At 31.1% G+C, this 20,389-nt stretch overlaps 2 protein-coding genes across 3 annotated transcripts; both read left to right on the top strand.

Moving 5' to 3' along the window:
• Nucleotides 1-214: 214 nt before the first annotated feature.
• Nucleotides 215-4,689, top strand: Bma-seb-3 (Uncharacterized protein; the record flags this gene model as incomplete). 2 transcript variants are annotated; one of them, XM_043073443.1, is made up of 11 exons in its annotated part: nt 215-291; nt 663-784; nt 1,131-1,249; nt 1,487-1,741; nt 2,012-2,056; nt 2,407-2,521; nt 2,861-3,003; nt 3,604-3,689; nt 4,009-4,135; nt 4,323-4,417; nt 4,557-4,689. In XM_043073443.1, the coding sequence occupies 11 exons, from the start codon at nt 215-217 to the stop codon at nt 4,687-4,689; spliced, it is 1,317 nt and encodes a 438-aa protein (XP_042929377.1). The 2 variants fall into 2 exon arrangements, with proteins under 2 accessions (XP_042929377.1, XP_042929378.1); XM_043073444.1 differs by having other exon boundaries at nt 4,323-4,470; nt 4,557-4,579.
• Nucleotides 4,690-14,931: 10,242 nt separating this feature from the next.
• On the top strand, nt 14,932-20,247 carry Bma-exc-5 (Uncharacterized protein; the record flags this gene model as incomplete). Its single annotated transcript, XM_043073442.1, has 17 exons — nt 14,932-15,027; nt 15,132-15,285; nt 15,432-15,550; nt 15,653-15,867; nt 16,280-16,365; nt 16,511-16,794; nt 16,921-17,072; nt 17,385-17,526; nt 17,682-17,768; nt 17,916-18,026; nt 18,102-18,203; nt 18,348-18,485; nt 18,773-18,849; nt 18,950-19,058; nt 19,202-19,387; nt 19,731-19,913; nt 20,053-20,247. 17 exons carry the CDS (start codon nt 14,932-14,934, stop codon nt 20,245-20,247), a joined length of 2,436 nt encoding a protein of 811 aa, XP_042929376.1.
• Nucleotides 20,248-20,389: the final 142 nt, after the last annotated feature.

Here is a 20,389-nt window from a genome sequence, read left to right as displayed (position 1 = left end):
AGTACTTGATGCAGCATTATGTTCAGCGAAGTGAATTGAACTAAAGCTAAATTTAGAGAATAAATCAAAGCCTTACAAAGGTAGATTATGTCAGCAAGTACTCTTGGCAAAGACGAAACATCATTTGAACATTTCTAATTAAATCATTTAATTCTACTATGATCAATTATAATATAATTAAAGAAAATTAAATTAAGGAACTGAAAGTCGACGTATGAGTGGAAGCGTTATAGGCAGGGAGCGAAACATCTGTTTGGAATTGGTCAATCAGTACGTCCAAACAAATTCGACGTAAATTATTGTCTGTTAACTGTTAATATATCCTATATCATGATTGATCTGAAATCTGATTGATCTTTCATTCATGCATTAAAATTTATTGGATATAAAACTTTATAACTTGCTAATTGATGGCTGATAGAACATTAACTTCATGAAATTTTTGGACATACAGACATTTCACTTCACAAATTACTTACTGGAAGCTCTTGTCATTATCGAAAATTGTGCTAGCAACAGCACATAGAGCTGATGCTGAATTTTGGATTGGATTCCTAAAGTTTTACTAGACTTCACCATTTCAAAAAAAAAAAATGAAAGCAGAAAATAAAAGTGTATATTCGGCATTTTATGAATAATTTCTCTAACCAATTAAATTTTAGGTACTGCATGGCAAATTTTGATCGATCATTATGCTGGCAAAAAACAGCATCGGGTGAAGTTGCCCAAAGGAAATGTCCATTTTCGTACTGTCAAAATGTTGAGGGTTGTGAAGAAATTGAAAGTAAGTTGATTGAACGATAATAATCAATCATTTACTTACTTTTGAAGATTTAAAAGAATATCAAATCCATTGCACTTGAAAGTTATAGAAGATACCACTAATATTTGTGATAGCCGCGATTATATTGTATAGTTTATAATATTTATTCTATGGCAAATGCCGAGATTTGAAATTTATGAAAACCTGATGTGTTTTCGAAATCTTTAAATTGAACAGGAAGCTTTTTTTTTCAAAATTCTAAAAATTCTTTACTTTTATTTTCTCGCAAATGCATTCAGACACTTTACTGCAAATACTTGAATAAATGTTTTCGTAGTTTTACAAGTCTAAAGTAAAGTCGTTGAAGATAACTATACTGTGCAACGTATCTGCAACGAGAATGGTAGTTGGGCAGAACCGATGTATGCACAATGTATTGATGTTCTAAAGTATCATCCTCACTGCATCGTTGGATTCTGTAGAACGGTAAATTATATTTGAAAATTGTTTAGTGTACAAAAGAATGCGGATGGTATTCAACTATTAGTTCCATATAAATTATAAATGGCTTTTATAGAAAGCAATTTTAAATCGTTCAAAATTCTAAAAATTCTATTAAAAAAATTTTGAAATATTCATTAGAGATTAGAAAGTTATTTCTAATTACCAAAGTTCTATTTTTCTAAATGCAATTTTATTCTAAGTTTCTTCTAATATTTTCAGTGTCCAGATTTACTCCGTGAAATGGTTATCAATGTATCGTTAACATTAAGTATTGTTTCGGTGGCATTGCTGGTAACTGCCCTAATTTTATTTAGTATATTAGACTCCATCCAATGTCGTCGTCTTTCAATTCATAAAAACCTTGCCAGCTCTTTTGTATTTCGTTTTACTGTCCTGGCTTTATGGACAGTTGCGCAGACGACGAATTTTTTTCAGGATTGCTCTTATTACAACTCAATGCCTCTATATGAATACGTTAGCTGTGTTCTTATATTTCACTCTCCTTTTTTTTTTTTTTCTTTTTTTATTTATTCATAATCTTAGCAAAGAATACTTTTAAAAACATTACAAAGTGCCTCAGAAATATTTTCATGCTGAAATAATGACTTTTCACAAAAAAAGAATAAACAATTTTAACAAAGAATTTTTTTGCTAGTACTTAGATATATCGATCGATTCTAAACTAATAGCTTTTAAATAATAAGATATAATTTTGTTGCTTTTATTAAAATAATCGATTTTCAGGAATGGATTTGTAAGCTTCTGCTTTGGTTGGTCATTTACTTTCAGGTCTGTATTTACATTAAATGACATAAATGAAATAAGTTCATGGATAAGTGTAGTCAACGATATCTGTTCTTTTCATTTCCAAAAAAAGCTAGAGAGGAGTGCAGAAGCATGTTATTATTTCTAAAACGAGAAATAGCATATTTAGGTGTTATTTCTCGTTTCAGAAATATAAAAAGTAGATAAAGACAGAAGAAAGAGAAACAAAACTAGTCATCTTGTTTGATGTACTTTTATTTACCAATTTTTCAATTTAAGTTCTCCTGTCGCTGAATTTTAAATGTTTTTAAAATATGCACTATAGTGATTAATTTCATTTCAGTTTCATTTTTGAATAAAAAAAGAATTTACAGGTTGCATCGGTTATGTGGATGCTTATTGAGGGTGGTTATTTGTATAGTCGATTCACCGTGTTTGGAATGAGAAGTATTGATTGTCCCAATTATGCTTTCCTCTTTTGTGGTTGGGGTAAGTCAGTGATTGTCTGCGGTTGAAAATTGACAGTTAGCATCAGAAATTTGAATAGTAAAGTCCATGTTAAGCATGCACTTACATTGCATGTTTGAAAAAGAAATCCACTAAATTATTAATTCTTGATGATAATAACAATGGATATCAATACTGATAGCAATCAACATTGATCCAATATCACTAATGTTCCCTCTCAGTGTTTTCGTCCTTTTCTATCACTATTACTGTTATGAAAATAAATGAAATTAGTCGCTTTCGTGATATAACATTTACATAGTTCAAGCGAATAAGATTGATGAAGTGAGCAAAAATAAAGCGATAAGATAAAAGTTATAGGTGTACCGTTTGTTGTTGTTGTCAGTTGGACCATTATCCATCAAAGACGATCGAGTCAAAATCAAAATTCATTTTGTTGGTTGCCATATGCACAAGGTGCTCATCTATGGATATTATCCGCAACGATGGGCTTAGCGCTAATTGTTCGTCCTCATTTCATTATTTACAAATGAATTATTTTCAGTGTTTATGCTAACATACTTTTAAGCTATATTTGTGAAAATTATCATTTAAATATTTCATATCCAAAACACTGCTTCATTTTTGTATTTATCTCCTTTTAGATGTCATCAAAAAGAAGTTAAAAAGAATTTCGAAATCTTAAATAGTAAGAAATTGTACCAAAAAAATCTTTTAAAGCATATAACAATTTAAAGAGCTAAGACTAATAACAACACAAAGATTTGATTGAGAAGGATTTATGAATTATGCTGAAACATTCTTGCATTTGCCACAAATTGTTCATCATTCTCAGTTACTTCTTCTTTTTTATCAGCAGTTGAACTAGATGAGAGTTAAATAAAGTAAAATTAAAAATTTGTTTTAGTTTCCATTACTAACTGAAATTTCATTTTTTATTACAAGAAGCATCTCATTTTACCAGAAAACTTATACTTTCTTGGTCCGCAAAACTCATTAGAGTAGAGCTTTGCCGATCAAGAAAATATAATTCAAAAAAAGAAATCGGGAAATTAAGCAAATTAATTGAATAGTCCATTTTGCCTTTATTCATTTCTTTCCAGTTGAATTTATTGTTTCTGTTGGGTATTGTTCTCATATTGGTGCAGAAATTGCGCGCTGAAAATACTGCTGAATCGAAGAAAATATGGTTATTCGTTTCATAACCAATATTTTGCTATCTTGTGAACTTTGATGAGAATTTTATTAGAGATTTCATGAATTATACTGAAATATTTAATACTATTTCGTGTTAGAATGAGCTATCCATTTGCATCAACTTTCGAATTTCAGAGTTCCTACACTTCTATCTTTTTTTTATTTTGTACCTCTGTACTTTCTAATTACCATCTGTACTTACCGCCACTTTTCTAAAACCACTTTATTTTACTGAACTATTTAACCGAGAATCAATCTCAAAGTAATAAATTATGCATCTTGCCATTGATACCGATTTAATACTATTTAAGGAGGACGGTGAAGTCGACACTTCTACTAGTGCCACTTCTAGGTGTTTCCAATATACCTTTATTCTACGAGCCATCACAGCCCAGCAGTGTCTACATGCTTGGCTCTGCTATTTTGCAGCATTCTCAGGTTGTTTTCAACTAGTTTGCTAAATTAATGATATGATCGAAAATGGTCATATTCACTGAAAATTCATATTAGAATCATACTAGGACTAAAAACCAATTCGGCCAAATTCTACTTATAGATATTTCTGCTTATTTTAGGTTTGCAAATAATCCACATTTTTTAATTAACAAAAAGTTGCGTTTTAAAGGGCATATTTATTGCTGTATTATACTGCTTTTTGAATGGTGAAGTACAAAATGCGATGAAGCGACAATTATTAAGGCTAAAAATGCATATCTTAAGGTATTCAACCAGAAACAGGTCAATAATTTCCAGCGCGATATGGTTTATAAACCGTATGATTTAAGCAATTAATAATTTTATACTTTTTATGGCCAACCAATTAATTATAATTCTTATGTGACAAACCATCTATTTCCAGTGAACAACCGCGTTTTGAAATAGAACGAAGTTATATTCCCGATGAGATAAATGAACTGGACAGTAAACTGGGTATGCCCATGGGTGAGCTGAATTATACAGATGGCTCGAAAAGACCTCACAATTCTCATTAAAAGATGTACTTAAGAAATTATTGATTAAGTGATCTAACATTGATACAACTGTTGCTTTTTCGTTGTTGTTGTCAAATAATGCAAACCATATATATATTTATATAAGTATATTCGTGATAGGTACTCAGGTTGACCTAATTTAGTTTCAGTTCAGCAGATAAAAAGCTTGCTGAAATTTCAAAGCTAGAAATCTTAAATTATAAATCCTCAAACCTTAAAGTACTTATCAAAAACATTAGATATAATATTGCTTGGTTAAGTTTGTGCTCACACATTTGCCCTGATTTAAAATCTGCCAAATTAAGGTAGTGAAATAAACTAAACGCTTTTTTCAAATTTTATGACTGCTTTCAAAAAAAAGTAGTTTAAAGCAGCAATATTTAAGCTCAACAAGAATTCTGGATGTAAAAGATACAAGATTTGTGCGAATATTTGTGAAATTATACCATGAAAATATCTCATTTGTTTTATTATCTGATGATTTCAATGAAATAAATGAGATATTATTAAGGCATTGTTAGCAGCAAATTACCATTTTCTTTGGTAATTATCAAAAAATAATTTGAGGCGACATTTCCCTAATTTATAATCTCTCTTAAAACGCAATATGTTCTTGAGAGGTAATAATTTGGAGAGAAAAATTGTGACATTGCAAGTTGTAAGCTTAATATGATGTCACTATATAAATTATAATTTATATTACAATATCACAATTATATCACAATAGGGAATGTGTCGCAAGAATGTTGAATAAATTTTTTTGGGTGACAAATAAGTATAACAAATAAATAAATTAGTGATGATAAAGGAACTAAATAAAACATTGTGGAGCTTATATGCTTAATGAGTTAGCAACAAGTACTATGTAAAACAGACTATACATAAATTCAAATATGAATAATAACAATGTGTAAATAAGTGAAAGCGGATTTTGTGACTTTCCAACGGATTTCTTCTTTTTTTTATTCATTGTCAATCTAGTTATTGCTAGGAATTTGGTCGATAAATAGCTAAAATGAAATTTTAAAAAATACTTTTGTTCTAGCATTATTTATATATTTGAAAACTTAAATTTCGTTTTCATTCTCATTCTATTTTTTTTTCAAAGTTCAGATGTTTGCAATTTCTTACAATAACCAATTGTATAAAATCTCCGATTATAGAAATGATTATTGAATTGTCAAATTATTGAATTTACTCGTACATTTTAATATTTGTTTTTACTTTTTTTTCGAACTCAAAAAGTCTAATCAAAAATTTGATTAATTAGAGCTTTTTTTTTTTCTTGTGATAATGAATCTTCAAATTATTCATTAGATTTTGAAAAAGTATTGGAGGATTACTAACGGCTATTTACAAATGTTTCGTCTCTGTGTTCATTCGCAAGAACAATTTCATCGTCATATTTCATTCCAAGGTTACCAACTTTAAATAGTATTCTCAATAATAATATTTGTTATTTTTTTTCAATAATAATCGTCTATAATATTCAACTATTTTACTACTTTATTTTATTCCGTTTTTTCATCTACCCACTACTAGTAATGTAGTAAAATGATATGGATAATTGATAAAGATAATCTCTGTCTCTCTCTGTTCTTCGCTACCTATCCAAACCTTTAATTGATAATGTGATGCTTACATTAGTTGCATGACAATGTTTTCCTCCAGATAATTTAAAATAAAACGTAGTAGTAAGCTAATTTCGTTCTGATTTTTGACCTTAATCACCTATCTCGAGATTGCTACTAATTAGCAATAAAGCCTCAATATTTTAATATTTTTCTGATAGTCGAGTTATTAAATTGACAAAGTTTTTCTGTAATATAATATTTTTTCTAATTTCTTTTACCTTAACTTTCCATCTCTTATCATTATTTTCATTAATAACATAGCAAATAAGTTAACACTACATCGTAATCTTATTGATTTCATTACAGACTTCCAATATTTTACAACTATCTTACGCAATCGTACTATAGAGGAAGCAAATTTCTATTACGTATTCGAAGATCAAAGCAAAAAAAAAAAAGAAAATTCTACCGACGAAATTATTACTTTCGTCTTATACAATGTATTTTAACGAAGACATAATGGATTAAGCTTCAACATACCTGCTGAGATGAATTATTTAATTCCAGTAATATCATAATTGTCAGATATGTGACAAAATCTGTGTTCTATACCAGACTTAATTGCACATAAGACATTAAACCTAAGTTAACATCAACTTATCACAAGAGGCTTGGGACCCAGTCCATTACAAACTTATAACAATCATATTTTTGTCATTATTTCTCCTTTTTTGCTTTTTCTTTAAAAAAAAAAAAAAAACATAAAAATAAGAAATAAAAATCTGATTTCAAATTATATAAGATTTTGGCCAACATCTAATTTAATATTCGAACAAACTTTGACTTTTTAATTTATTTTCCAACAAAGATTTTCTTGTGTCGCCCTTGTAATGTCAACCATTTTAAATGAATTTCCTTGTTAAAGATGTTGCATTGGTGATATCACTTACTACTATTTTTTTTTTTTTTTAATGTTATGCAACGTGTTTTATTGATAGATATTTGTTTCAAAAAAAAAAAAAAAAGTGTGTGGATTTCAATCGTTTTGATCGGATTTCCATTAAAAAATATTTTATGTTTTCATTTTAATGCTACCATTTTGCATGGGAATATTCCATTTCATGAAAAGTTAACTTTCATCCTAGGTATATAACAATTAAACTTTGAATTTATTAGTATAAACAAATTACCGTTCAATGTGATCATGAAAATATGCAACTACAGTACGATTACATTCCTTCAATGTAAATCAGTGCTTCTAAAAATGCTCAAAAAAGAAAAGATCAACTTCTAGAATACAATAACATCTCTGATTGAGCAATGTTTTTCTTTCCGGAAAAAAAAAAGGAAAATGAATTATGATATATCAAAATGGAACTGATAAGTGAGAAATTGCTTCCTTTTTCGACCATTCAATTTTTTTTTTTTTCAGTGAATAAAGCACAAATCACTGAAAGATACCAAAGAAGTGCCCACTATACAATGCTTTCTATTGAAAAAGCAAAATTTTAGCAAGAAAAGAAAAAAGCCCATTTTTGCATCTTTTTAAGACTTATTTTTTTTTTCTTTTTATAACCAATTATTCCTTTTTTTGGTAGAAATAAAAATTCGCTGTAAACTCTTCATATGCATGATGAGTATTCTTAATATCATAATTACATGCTTCAACTTTCTGGATTTAAAAAAAAAAACAAAAAAAGGGGCCAGGAAGTAGAAATCTCATTGAATAAAATTCCATGCATAATGGATAAGGAAGAAATTGTTTGCGGAATTCACATTTAGCCTACAGAACATAGGTGGGCTTATTCAAATGCTATAAGATCAGTAAATTACATTTGCTCAAGCCAAAAAGCTGAAACAAATTGCATGCAATAATTGATTTCATCCAGTGGTAATTTATTCGTTAAGGCTTTACGCTTTAGTGAAATTAGTTTTTTATTTGAAAAAAAAAAAAAAGAAAAAATGACAGAGTGTTAATTCATTATATGTTCGCTTGGTTCCTCATTTTTTAAATTTCAACCAGAAATTGTAAGGAAAACGTTAAATAAGCTTAGCTTTTACTCAATTAAATGTTCGTTTTAAAATGCGATGGATGAGGAGTCAGTTGCTCTCTCTGTGTGTGTCTGTGTTTGTGTGCGTGTGTATATATATATATATGTGTGTGTGTGTGTGTGTGTCTATGCGTGTGTGCTCTTTATCATATAACTCGACCTTACAGAAATTTCTCAAAAGTTGCAAGAAATATCATCATTTTATATGTGTACTTACTTCAAACGCACAAACGCGAAGATGTCAAGATATTCTGTCGGGAAAACCTTTTTTTTTTTTTTTTTTTTCGACTTCAAAATTTGATTCGTTTTATAAATTTCTTATTATCATACTGTCAGCAAAATGTTGGATAAGCTTAACTTTTATTAAATGATAGCACTGCTTACTTTGTATCGAGAAAGATGAATGGAATATTTGAATTTTTAAAGAATTATATTATTTGATATGCAGTGTTACAAAAATCACGAATGCTTTTTATTTTTCCAACTAATCTTTATTTTAGAAAATTTGAATTGATAATAAACGCTTCATGAGTTATTTTTAAAGCTTAAAATTGTAAAAAAAAATTTCTAAACTGAAATATTCATCGTACCATGTTGCATTTTGTTTGATGCTTTTTCTTTTTGTTTCAAAATATTTCATTAAAAATTTCATTTTCTGAATAACTTTATCTTCTCCTTATGTTTCATGTCAATACTAAACTAATTCAGAAGGTACAAGGACATCATCTTCATCGAGTGTGGATTGGTAATGTAGTGCTGTGATAAATGATATGGAATAAAACAATAGCTAGTCATGAAAGCAATAAACATCTGGTTTGAATTAAACCTTTTTAGAGCTTTGCTTGAATTCTTCGAAAATCTCTCTCTCTCTCTCTCTCTCTCTGTCTGAAGAATTGAACAGCACAGCTTTCAAAATAAGCACATTGAATGCAAAAATTTAAGGACTTGTACAAGCCTTCAGCTAACTGGGAAATCATTTTGTTCAAAGTTATACATATTTGAAGTGCTAAAACGTGAATACGTAGAGAACTTTCAGAAACTGTCGAGTTTGCTTACAGAGTTTTTTTTTTTTTTCAAACTTTCAAAAGATAAAGGACGGTTGTGGATGATGTCACATTGAGAGAGAGAAGGATGACGAGATGAAACAGAAATAAAAAATTTTGCAAGAATTTTAAGATCGAGAAAATCAAAAACATAAACACATTTACTAAAAGTCCCAGGAATGTATTAGATTAAAAGAAAAACAAATGTCATAAACTTCAACTTTTTAATTCTAGCAATATGGAATAAAAATAGTGGGAAATTCGGAAAGCAAACCATTAATGATTTGGTCGTAAACTTAGCTCGTGAATGCGCTACCAGGAAATCGTAAGTTGGATGCTAAGATATTTGCGAAAAATTGTAGCAACTAACTAGATCCATCGGTCAAGAGAACAGAAAGAGGACGTGAAGTGAGTGAGGGAGGAGACACTACTTTACGTTTCGATCTAAGCTAATAGCACAGCCATCAACACCAAAGCTCTTCAATGAATTCTTTTACCAAATCAACCAAACAGTTGGAATGCTAATCATTTAACAAATCGATTATTCCTTAGATTGTCAGCAATTCTTCAATTCCAACCTTCATCTTTTGATCTATATGCTTTTAAATGAAGTGTTTGAAATGTTTGACTTTGACTCGAAATATGTTTCAAATTTCTCCACTACTCTTTCCTCTTCCTTATGGTTGATGTATCGCTATTGATATATCGAGGGACATTTGTTCCGTTGTTTAGCTTCACAATACCGAACGAACTTTTGTTGTGCTGTTAATACTTTATTTATTTTACTTAATTAATTAATTGATTAACTTATTATTATTATTATTATTAATTGTTACCATTGCTTATATTGATCATTATCATGTATTATTTATTATTATTAATTATTGTTATTACTACTAATTATTATTCTTGTTCTTTCTCACTTCTTCTGTCATCGCAATTTGCATAGTAATCCTTGGCATTCCATACGTTTTCAAATCATTGCAACAACATTATAGAATCAGTATTTTTTACAACTGTCGCTTTAGTAACTAAAATGTCGAGATTAGTACTTGGCAGTATTTCGGAGTAATAATTTACTCATTTGAATATAATTATGTTAGGTTTCTGCAATGCTTTCATCGATTCATTTGCTTTTTTTCTTGTTGTTTCTATTTTATAAAACTTCCTTTTTTTTTTTTTTGTTAAATAACCATAAAACGTTATCATCGATTGAATTATCATAAAACATAGAGGCGAAAAAGAAATAATGATTGCGTATCTGAAGCTCAGTTAAATAAGCTTCCCCTCAGATCTTCAGGTAGAAATTATAGTCTATAACATGCAAATAGTTAAAATTATTAATTTTTAAAACATATTTTGAAATATATTAATTTTTTGAATGAAAAACTTTTCATAAATTCCATTCCATCACTTCAAGATTGACCGAAAGAACTTAAGTTTTGGTGGTAAGCAAAAAATTGTTCTTTGAATTCAAAATTTTTTCTAATATTTCAAGCCCCACTGGGTTTTGCTCCCATTCTTCTACTTCACCGTGCTTAGCCACTCTTTTCATTCTTTGCTGCAATGCCCGTATGGAAGAACGCCGCTTACAATTCTCACTAATTTTTCACAAAAATGTGATAAAATCTATTGAATAAATTCTTAGACAGTTTTCTTCATTTCTACATATCATTTTGCAAATATTTCGACCTCCCCGCTACTCGTTCCCGACGTCCTTGTCCGTACGATCCGTCGTCCTCTTCTTTCCAGGTCTCCTTCCTTCCTTTTCTTCGTTTCTTCTTTCTTCATTCCAAATGTTTTTTATACGTAACTTTATCAGCAAACTGGCATACTCTCAGGAGTTATTTGACGTTTGCGATGGCGAAATTAAAGTAAGTGCAATCTAAAAGGCTGAACAAGCATAGAATTCTAATTCACTGAAGTACTCTGATCCAATTATAATGTAACTCAGTTTTTTCTGATGAACGATTATTGTTTATTATTTAATCTTAAATATTTGTTGTGTAATATATTCCAAAAAATTTGTTCAAATTTATGATGAATTATTGAGGAGATTTGTTAAATGTAGTATGGGTCCCTGTGGAAAATAGCGAGTTACGTTATTTGAACATTTAAGATTAAGCATTCCTTTTCGCTGTGATGTGACATTTGTTAAACTGGACAAGTGAAATATTTCCAGTATTTTCCAGAAAAACGATTAACGGAATTTGCAAAATCTGAGATAAATGGATATAATCATGATGTGATTGGCATTTCAATTCAGTTTATCAAGTTTTATTCTTTCATATTATTCTATCCATTTTTATTTTTCTCATTGCTAGTAACTCTATGAAGCTATCTGTTTGAATTTGAGCCGTAACATTGTTTTGCATATCATCAAAGTTTCATTATTTCCTTTTACGTTATCTCCTCCTTCCACCTAATCACCTTCCTGTTGCCAACGCCAATATTTATCTGAGCATTTTTTATAGAATTCTCCAAATAACGAATCACTTGCGTTTATGTATAATGGGAAGATCATTGTTCCACAAATAATAATCTGTTCTATGACAAAAACTACTTATAAACAAGCGGTGAGGTCGAAAGTCACATTGGTGGCGGCGCTTATTTACATACGAAAGAACGTAAGAGGAAACAGCTTGTTTGCATAATAATCATTTCTATACAACATACACACCACATACATACATACACACCACGTACACACCAAATACAAACCACATACACACCACATACACACCACATACACATACACACACACATACATATTTATATATTCCTCATATAACAGAGAGCCTTTTTGCTGTTGTTGAGTCATGCTCGTGGAGGATAGTTATGCCTCTTTGCTTTTTCCATAGGGCCATTTAGTGTGTTGTGCTTCTTTAGTAATATTGCGCCCTAAGCCCTGCGCCGTGTGCCATGTGCTGTATGCTTTTGGCGGTGTATTTCTTCATCTTATCATTGATAGGCTAATGCCTATCATGTTGGCCTTTCTCGTACTTCCACCAATAAATATCATTTGTTTTGGAAATTTATTTCACCAACAAGGAGAAATTTGTCATCAACATAATTGACCCTCTTTTTCTTGCCAATTAATTTTTCATTTTCAATTCTCTATAGACAAATAGATGTTAAAAAGAAATGAATTGTGGTTAAAGATGAAATTGACCTAACTTCCAATCTCACTTCATCTTTACCCTTTTCTAAATAAAATTAAACATCAAAAATTTTCGGTCAACATTTACCATCAACCCTTTCCCTCCTTTTTTTTTCCTTTTACTTTTTGATTGATTATAAGCTATCTCAGAAGGGAATTTCACGAATATTTTCCATGAGCTTTAGCAGTTAGTCTTCGATCACAACCATACACTTATAGTCGGCAATACTTGAAAAGGATATGTGAGACATTTTACATATTGAACCATTCAATTTTGAGAAGTTTTGAAAAAGTTTCATAGTTAATCACATGTTTCGTAGTTAATCCCTATTTTTGGTTAGCATTAGTTACTCCCTAAGGGAATAAGACGGGAAAGATGCATGTGTTGATCCGTTTCCGGTTCTTCTTCATCTCCAATGAATGATATGTTAGTATCACATGGAGCAAGTTGATGCTAATTTACCTCCTTTTGCTCTGCTTCCCCAGTTTCATCAAATAAATAGAGTCCATGTTTATACTTTTCATTAGAGGGGAATGCTTCATTGGTTCATTTTGTATTATTCTGCTTAATTTTTATTTTATGTCTTTTGAATATGGCAGTGATTTATATATATATGTGCATGCAAACATATTCATGCTTATTAGATCTTGCTGTAACGCACCATTTGTCTCCGTTATTTGAAGATATAAATTACTTCATTAGAAGTAACTAAGATAAGAACAACCGTTATTTTTAGGGAAATAATTTGTTTCTTGACGATACTTATAGGAAGTTACAGAGAAACGCGGGAATTATTATCATTTGATAAAAAGTGCGAAATTAAATGTAATAATAACACTGTTTACTCCTGTACCGTTAAATTTGTATTTACCCATTTAAGCAATATACCGTTCTCAACTTTACAATTATCTTTAACTCTATCTTTTTTTAAGTAATAAAAATCTCCTACTTAACAAACCGATCCGGCGATGACAGTCATCGTTTCAAATCACTTCTCCGATATGGTTTTGAAAACCGGCTGCTGTATATCACACCATTCATTCGTTTCGATCAATGATATAAGTATCAACAGACGACCACATGTTGTGGTATTGAAGAATTAGAATAGAGCAAAATAGAATAGAATTGATCATGATAGAGAGGAAACGGAAGAACATGAGAAGGTAGGTTGAATGAACGGCAAACACGAATGAATACAAGAAATGAAATTTGACAGAGCTGAACAAATGTTTAAAAATGTTCGAGTTTTGTTGTTGGTTGATGAACGACAGTGTTGTTTTTCCCTGCGCATCATCTTATCCATCATCATAGTGCATCTTTTTTGACATCACTTTTCTTGTCATGAAGGAAGTAATTGCTTGACTGATTGCTTCATTGATTGATATGCTTACTTTCATGGGACATTTATTTCTTTTCCTTTTTTTCAGCTATTATTACTGAATTAGAATTCTCATCTTATTTTCAATAGATATTTGCCTCATCATGTAATATTCATTTGGATGGTTTGATTTCACTTCGATGAACAAATTCTAAGATAAATGATAAGTGATAAAATGTTCATTCACACAGTCAAAAATTTTAATACATTAAAATGCTTGTTAAATTTATATTTAAAAAAATTGAAATTGTTCAGAATTGGATAAATTATTACAACTAAAAAAAAAAAATACATCACAGTCAATTGATGGAATTTATTAAGGCCAATGTATATTTCCGTTTTCATGAAAATATCCCAAAAGGCAATCAATTAATATGGTTGGTAGAATTTGATCTAAATAAAAAAGAAAAAAAAAAAAAACAAAAGCAAAAACACTAGTTGTTGTTTAACATTAGCACAATGTTAAATAAAAGTACAATTTTCAATCTTTCAGGTAGGCAGGCAATACCGTAGCATTTCTAACTTTGATATTCCAGCTGCAAAGAAAACAATTTCCTCTATATAAATTATGCAATATTTATCGATATCTAATTGCAATTGTTTACTTGTTTACTACATTGTCGTTTTCGTGATATCATGCGACATTAGTTTATCACCTTTTCTATGGAAATGCCACTGGAAGAGTCAACTATTGCTGTAGTAGTAATCCGGAAGTTTGAATACCTCTCTGATAAAAGCTGAATAGATTCTTCATAAGAATGACAGGCTCTTTAATATGTCTCTTTTAAGCTTGCCGTGCTTTCAGTTGTAAACGTTTTTGTTTATGATTTGTCCAATTACAAAATGATTTGCAATTACCGCTCTTTGTGAAATTATAAAATGGGAAGGAGCGATTTTTGGGAATTTTGAACAAAAGAGCGATTAAAAAATGTAGGGTAAAATAGCTGTAAAAAGATTTATTTGCAGGAAGAAGAGGTGACACGTACGTAATCCGAGCAGCTAATCTCATTTCCCGCTGCTTAATCTAATGTAAACATGGCTACCACTCCAGATGGATCACTCATTCTTCAGAAATTATCTCCACCCGCTAACGTAGATTTGCAAGGTGGAACTTTGCTGGATGTAAAAGAGGTTTCTTCTATATTATTGTGGTTATGTTGGTCAAAGTGCTCCCTAAATTCTAAGGGTTGGTTTACATGTTTGGGAGGCTTTTGATAATTTCAGACTGTTTGCAGTTCGATGAAGTTGATGAGACAGATGGATGCAAGGTACACGTCACCGAGTATCACATTCTTTCTGCGGATGGTCAAGAGGAGATGACGAAAACTTGTCGAAGAAAGTTAAAAATTGAATGCAATCAAAGCACTAGGAAAACCGAAATTGCTAATGGTAAATACAAATAAACCAACCACTTATTTTGTATCAGTTCTGTATTTAAATTAGTAATTAGCGCTAGTTTTGATCAATGTTAACAATAAACTTGGTGGAACGGTCGCATTTTTCAATGCTCTGAAGTTTGAGCATTGTGTTTTTAGGTCGGGAAGCTTTGATCGAAGAAAAAACAGAACGATTATTTGGTGATATCGATGGTTTCCGACAGCCAATAGTCCTCATTGATAGATCTAAGGCTCTTATGGATTTTTCTAATCCTGAGGTGTTACCGCATAGTTAGCAAGGAAAAAAGTCTAAACTCATGATTTTTTTTAATGCAAAATTATGGTTGAGGAAACAAGCAAAGTAAAAAATGAGTTTTCAGGATTCAGCAATTAGTGCCGTATTGCAAAAGACACAGGAAAAATTTCTTAACATGTTAAATGAACAGAAAGATCAGCTTATAAATAAGTTTCCTGAACTATTTTCTGAAATGAGAACAAGTTCATCGCTTTCGAATACTCCACAAACTGAAGTTGAAACGGTTGTTAATCCAGATGGTAGCACCACAACACGAATGCGCTCTTCCAGAGCCTACAGGTTAATTTAATTGATTATTGCACAATGTTTTCGAGCAAATAGTTATAATGGGAATAGTTCTTCATGTCGTGCTATAGAATGCCACGGGCCCACAATTTTCTTGAGAGAATTTTAGATTCAGATGTTTATGGACCTGTTCATCTTTTCGAATTTACTGGTTTTATTTAAAATTTTCAATCGTAGTAAAGCGTCAAACATATTAAAATACATATCGATGGAAGAAACATATTTTTGAAACAAATTGAGCATTCCATTCGTTTGTTTTTAAAAGTTTGGAGAAGATTATAAGTATTTCACTTCTCTAGCATAATTTCTAATGTAATGTATTAAGCAGAATTGCTGTATTGAAACCAATCATTTCATTTCGGTTCAAAAATTATTTGTGATTTTTTATAAAATCTCTCACTTGCAGTACACGTTTTTCAAAGCATGAAATGTACATAAATGGTGTGAAACAGGAATCGAAGAGCAAATTCAGAGCTTTCATGGAATATAAAGGTATATTTTTTCATTTATATATAAAATAAAAATTAGCTTTCATACTACGTCTAATCTTTAACGCCTACAGGTTTCTTGTTGTAGAAGTAGTTTTCATTTCACATCTAATTACTTATTATAAATAGTAGTTTTTATTGTCTTTCAGGTCCAGATGGAGGTTTCAAAGTGAAACTACGTGATACCTCTGGAGATGATGATCTTTCGGAGGAAGAAGCAGATGATGTGAGCGATGATGTTGTGGTAGATGCACAGTCGCAAATCTCAGAAATCCCAGACGCACAGTCTGTGGTAATTTCAGAAGGAAGCATGAATCGAGTACCAGCAATGAAGGAAAAAATCAAAAAACGTACCGAAAAAGCCTGGCTTGCTGCTAAAGAACTAGTTGATTCGGAACAGCGATATGTTGACAAACTACGTCTGCTTGATGAAGTATAATTTAAAAATTGCCAATATGCTCTACTTTATTTATTCAGTGAATTATTGGTAATTGATGACCATCCATGTAATAATAGTTCTACATGTAATTTCTATACCGCTCTAGCATTTTTATTGTAGACATTCCGCAAGAAAATTGATGAGGAGAAAATCTTGGAACGGGACAGAATAACACAGCTATTTGCAAATATATCCAGTTTGCATCAGTTTCACAACACCCATTTATTGCCTGCATTGATGGAAAGTTCACGAGATTGGCATACCACTCACAGGTGTGAAACAGTTTGTTTATTATTATTATTGTTGCATTTATTTCAAAAGCAGAAATTATTATTGTTGCATTTATTTCAAAAGCAGAAATTATTGTTGCATTTATTTCAAAAGCAGAAATGCATTTATTTCAAAAGCAAAAACAAAAGCAAAAACTGCAGAAATTTGTTGCATTTATTTCAAAAGCAGAAATTTATCAGACAATTCAGATAAATATTTTGAAGATGTGGAGTTGAGTTCACAAGCTTAAGGTAGGAGGACCTATGAATTTGTACACAGCGTTATTTATACGCTTTTATATTATCGTTTTTAAGAATCAGTGATGTTCTTCGAAAACGTGCTCCTTTCCTGAAAATGTATTCCGAATACACAAACAATTACAAACGGGCGACCAAGGTTTTCGACGAATGCTTGAAAAAGAAACGGCGTTTTGCACAAATTGTACACGAAATTGAGGTTGTTGTTTTAAAATGCTTTACTTATAAAGTATTAACGTCATGCGCAAACTATTATTACTTTCGCATTATCTGACTTTCAAAAAATTAGAAAGAAAGAAAGAACCATAGAATGATTCAAATATTGAGTAAGTTCTTTCATTCACTTTTTTGCAGATGAAACCTGAATGCGAAAATCTACCTTTAGTTTCACATCTGATATGTCCAGTGCAACGTGTCATGAGATATCAGTTGTTATTGCAGGTAATAATTTAGTTTGCCATTAGTAATAATAGTTCAATCAAAGTTAGCACTGAATTTTGCTTAGTGATCCTAAGTGATAAGTAAATGTCATTCTGTTCAAAGAAATAATTATAAGAAAATTGTTGACAGTTATTTTTCTTTTTTAAGGAATACAAAAAGCATTTGGATCCTTCAGATGTTGATTATGACGATACAGAAGCTGCTCTGGGTCTGGTCCTTGATGCAGCAGGTCATGCAAATGAGATGATGCGTAAATTGGTATGTGTAGTGGCAGTTGTATTCATACCGAAACAATTTAATTGGAAATTTGAAATTAGTAATGCTTACTTTTAGGATCGTTACAAAAACGTGCTAGAAGTTCAAGAGCAGCTTGGCAGTGCAGTTTCATTGGTATCACCAGGCCGCGAATTAATCCGCAAGGGAAAGGTGATGAAGGTAAATAGTTTTTATTATCTTTTGGGAAGTAGTAATTTGACGTGTTATACCATTAGTAATCCCATGCAATAACTTTGAATCGAATATGGAAATAAATGTAAAGGTAGAAGATATTTAAAAACAGCTACAATAATTATTTTGAAGATATTGTCATCATCAGAAAAGACTGAAGAACGGCATTTGTTTCTTTTCAATGATTTATTACTTCTTGCTTCGGAAAGGACACTGCCTGGTTTTGCTAAACTTAAGGTTCGAGCAATATTCGATACAACATTAGCACAGGTCTGTTTTATTACCATTTTCTTTTTTAATGTTTAAAAAATAACACATACTATGCACTTTCTTTTACTTATGACATATGTTGCATAGTCGACGACAACCATAGCAACACATTTGTGGTTCTTGTTAAGTCTGTAAAGGAGTCTTGCTTTACGGGTCGCGGGCAAGTATTGCTAAGGATATGCAATTTAAATTTGCAAGCGATATAGCAATTTTAAAAAATGATGGTAGGATTGGGAAAAGTTTTTTCTTTCATGTTCGTTTTGAAAAGTTGAATGGATTGCTTTCAGATTTGTGAAGGTGATAACCTTGAACGCGAAAATTCGTTTTATTTGCGTGGTTCCGACTCACCAAATGGTCCATCCCGGTAAATTTTTTTTTATCTGAATTTCTTTGTTTGAATTTTTTTATCTGAATAATTTTTTGTCTTTAGTGTTTTATCATGCCTTTTGATTACTCTTTTGTAGCTGCATAGAACTGATGACCGAAAACAGCCAAGAAAAAAGTGAATGGATAGATGCAGTTTGGAATGTTATCAGTGAAAGTTTATCACGCAAGAAATCCTTCAGTCCACCGGTATCACTCAGAGCATCCGTTTAGACACGATTATGCAACATGGTTGATTTATTTGCGTCAAAGTGAATAGAAAACGCAATATTTTAGTACAATAGCTTTAGTAACTGATAAGTGCGAGTCATAGCCTAAAATACTGTTTATAGATACCGACCATCATATCACCGCGATCTGAAAATCGCTGTTGTGCAAAATGTGACACCGAATTCTCATTCATCTCAAAGGGTACTGCATGTGCTCATTGCGCGCAGCGATTCTGTAAAAAGTGTTTCGGGAAGCTGCGCAACGAAGACAAAAACATGCGTATTTGTGACACTTGCCTGCGACAGCGTGTAAGTCATATAAGATGTTTTTCAACTGAAATAATAATGTGATTATATAATATTTTGGTAAGTGTGATTACACAATATAAGTACTTTTAAAGAAAGGTATTCCGTCCATTTCACTCATGACATTCTAAATTAGCTCTTTGATGACACTTCATTTTTATCAGGATTCAGACTGAACTTTGTTCAATTTGATTAATTAAAAAAAAAGCTGTGAATTTAGGACCTATGGATTGCATAAGTCACGTTTTAATTATAATTGATTAGAATGGATAGTCTCGGATACGAATCAACTCGTCCTTAATTTATTTGGTAAACACACTAAAAAACTGCTTTGTTAAATTTTAAGGAGTATTCCCAAACAAAAGAAAATACTCCGAAAACACGAACAAACCCGCTATTAATAGGAGCTAAAGAAGGTGAAATACTGTATGCCAGTTACGTTAAATTCCGTGGTTCATTGAACAAGCCGTTAAAGAGATATTTCGTCGTGCGTAAGGACTTCTGCTTATATTCCTACGCTTCTGATAGCGTGAGTTTCCTTTATTTGCAGTTACAAATTATAACTCATTCAAATTATTAAATCAAGAGAGCTTGCAACCAAAGTGCTTTTAGCTTTCTGTATGTGGTACGGAAGTCTGTGATATTGTAATATCACTAAATAGTTACAGGCAGAGAGCGCCCTGGCAATGCTTCCGCTTCCCGGTTGTGAAGTTAAAATGAATAATGAGCGACTTACATTTACCATAAGGCATATGCAACGACAATATATAGTTAGTGTGGAGAGTGAAGATGCGCAAATAAAGTGGATGGCTGTACTGGATCTCGCTTCTAATGCTGTACTCAGGGAGAAGACTAATTCGTGATCATCATGTATAACCCTGATCACGATGTTAACCCAACTGGAAATTGCCTCGAAATGCATAAATTAATAAATTTTCTCATTCTTCAATATGAATTTCTGTGATCATATTCCTCTCTTCCCCCTCGCCCTCCTTAAGATCTTGT

Source organism: Brugia malayi (genome assembly GCF_000002995.4).
Source record: "Brugia malayi strain FR3 genome assembly, contig: Bm_v4_ChrX_scaffold_001, whole genome shotgun sequence".
Lineage (NCBI taxonomy): Eukaryota > Metazoa > Nematoda > Chromadorea > Rhabditida > Onchocercidae > Brugia > Brugia malayi.
This window is presented reverse-complemented; position numbering and strand designations above follow the sequence as displayed.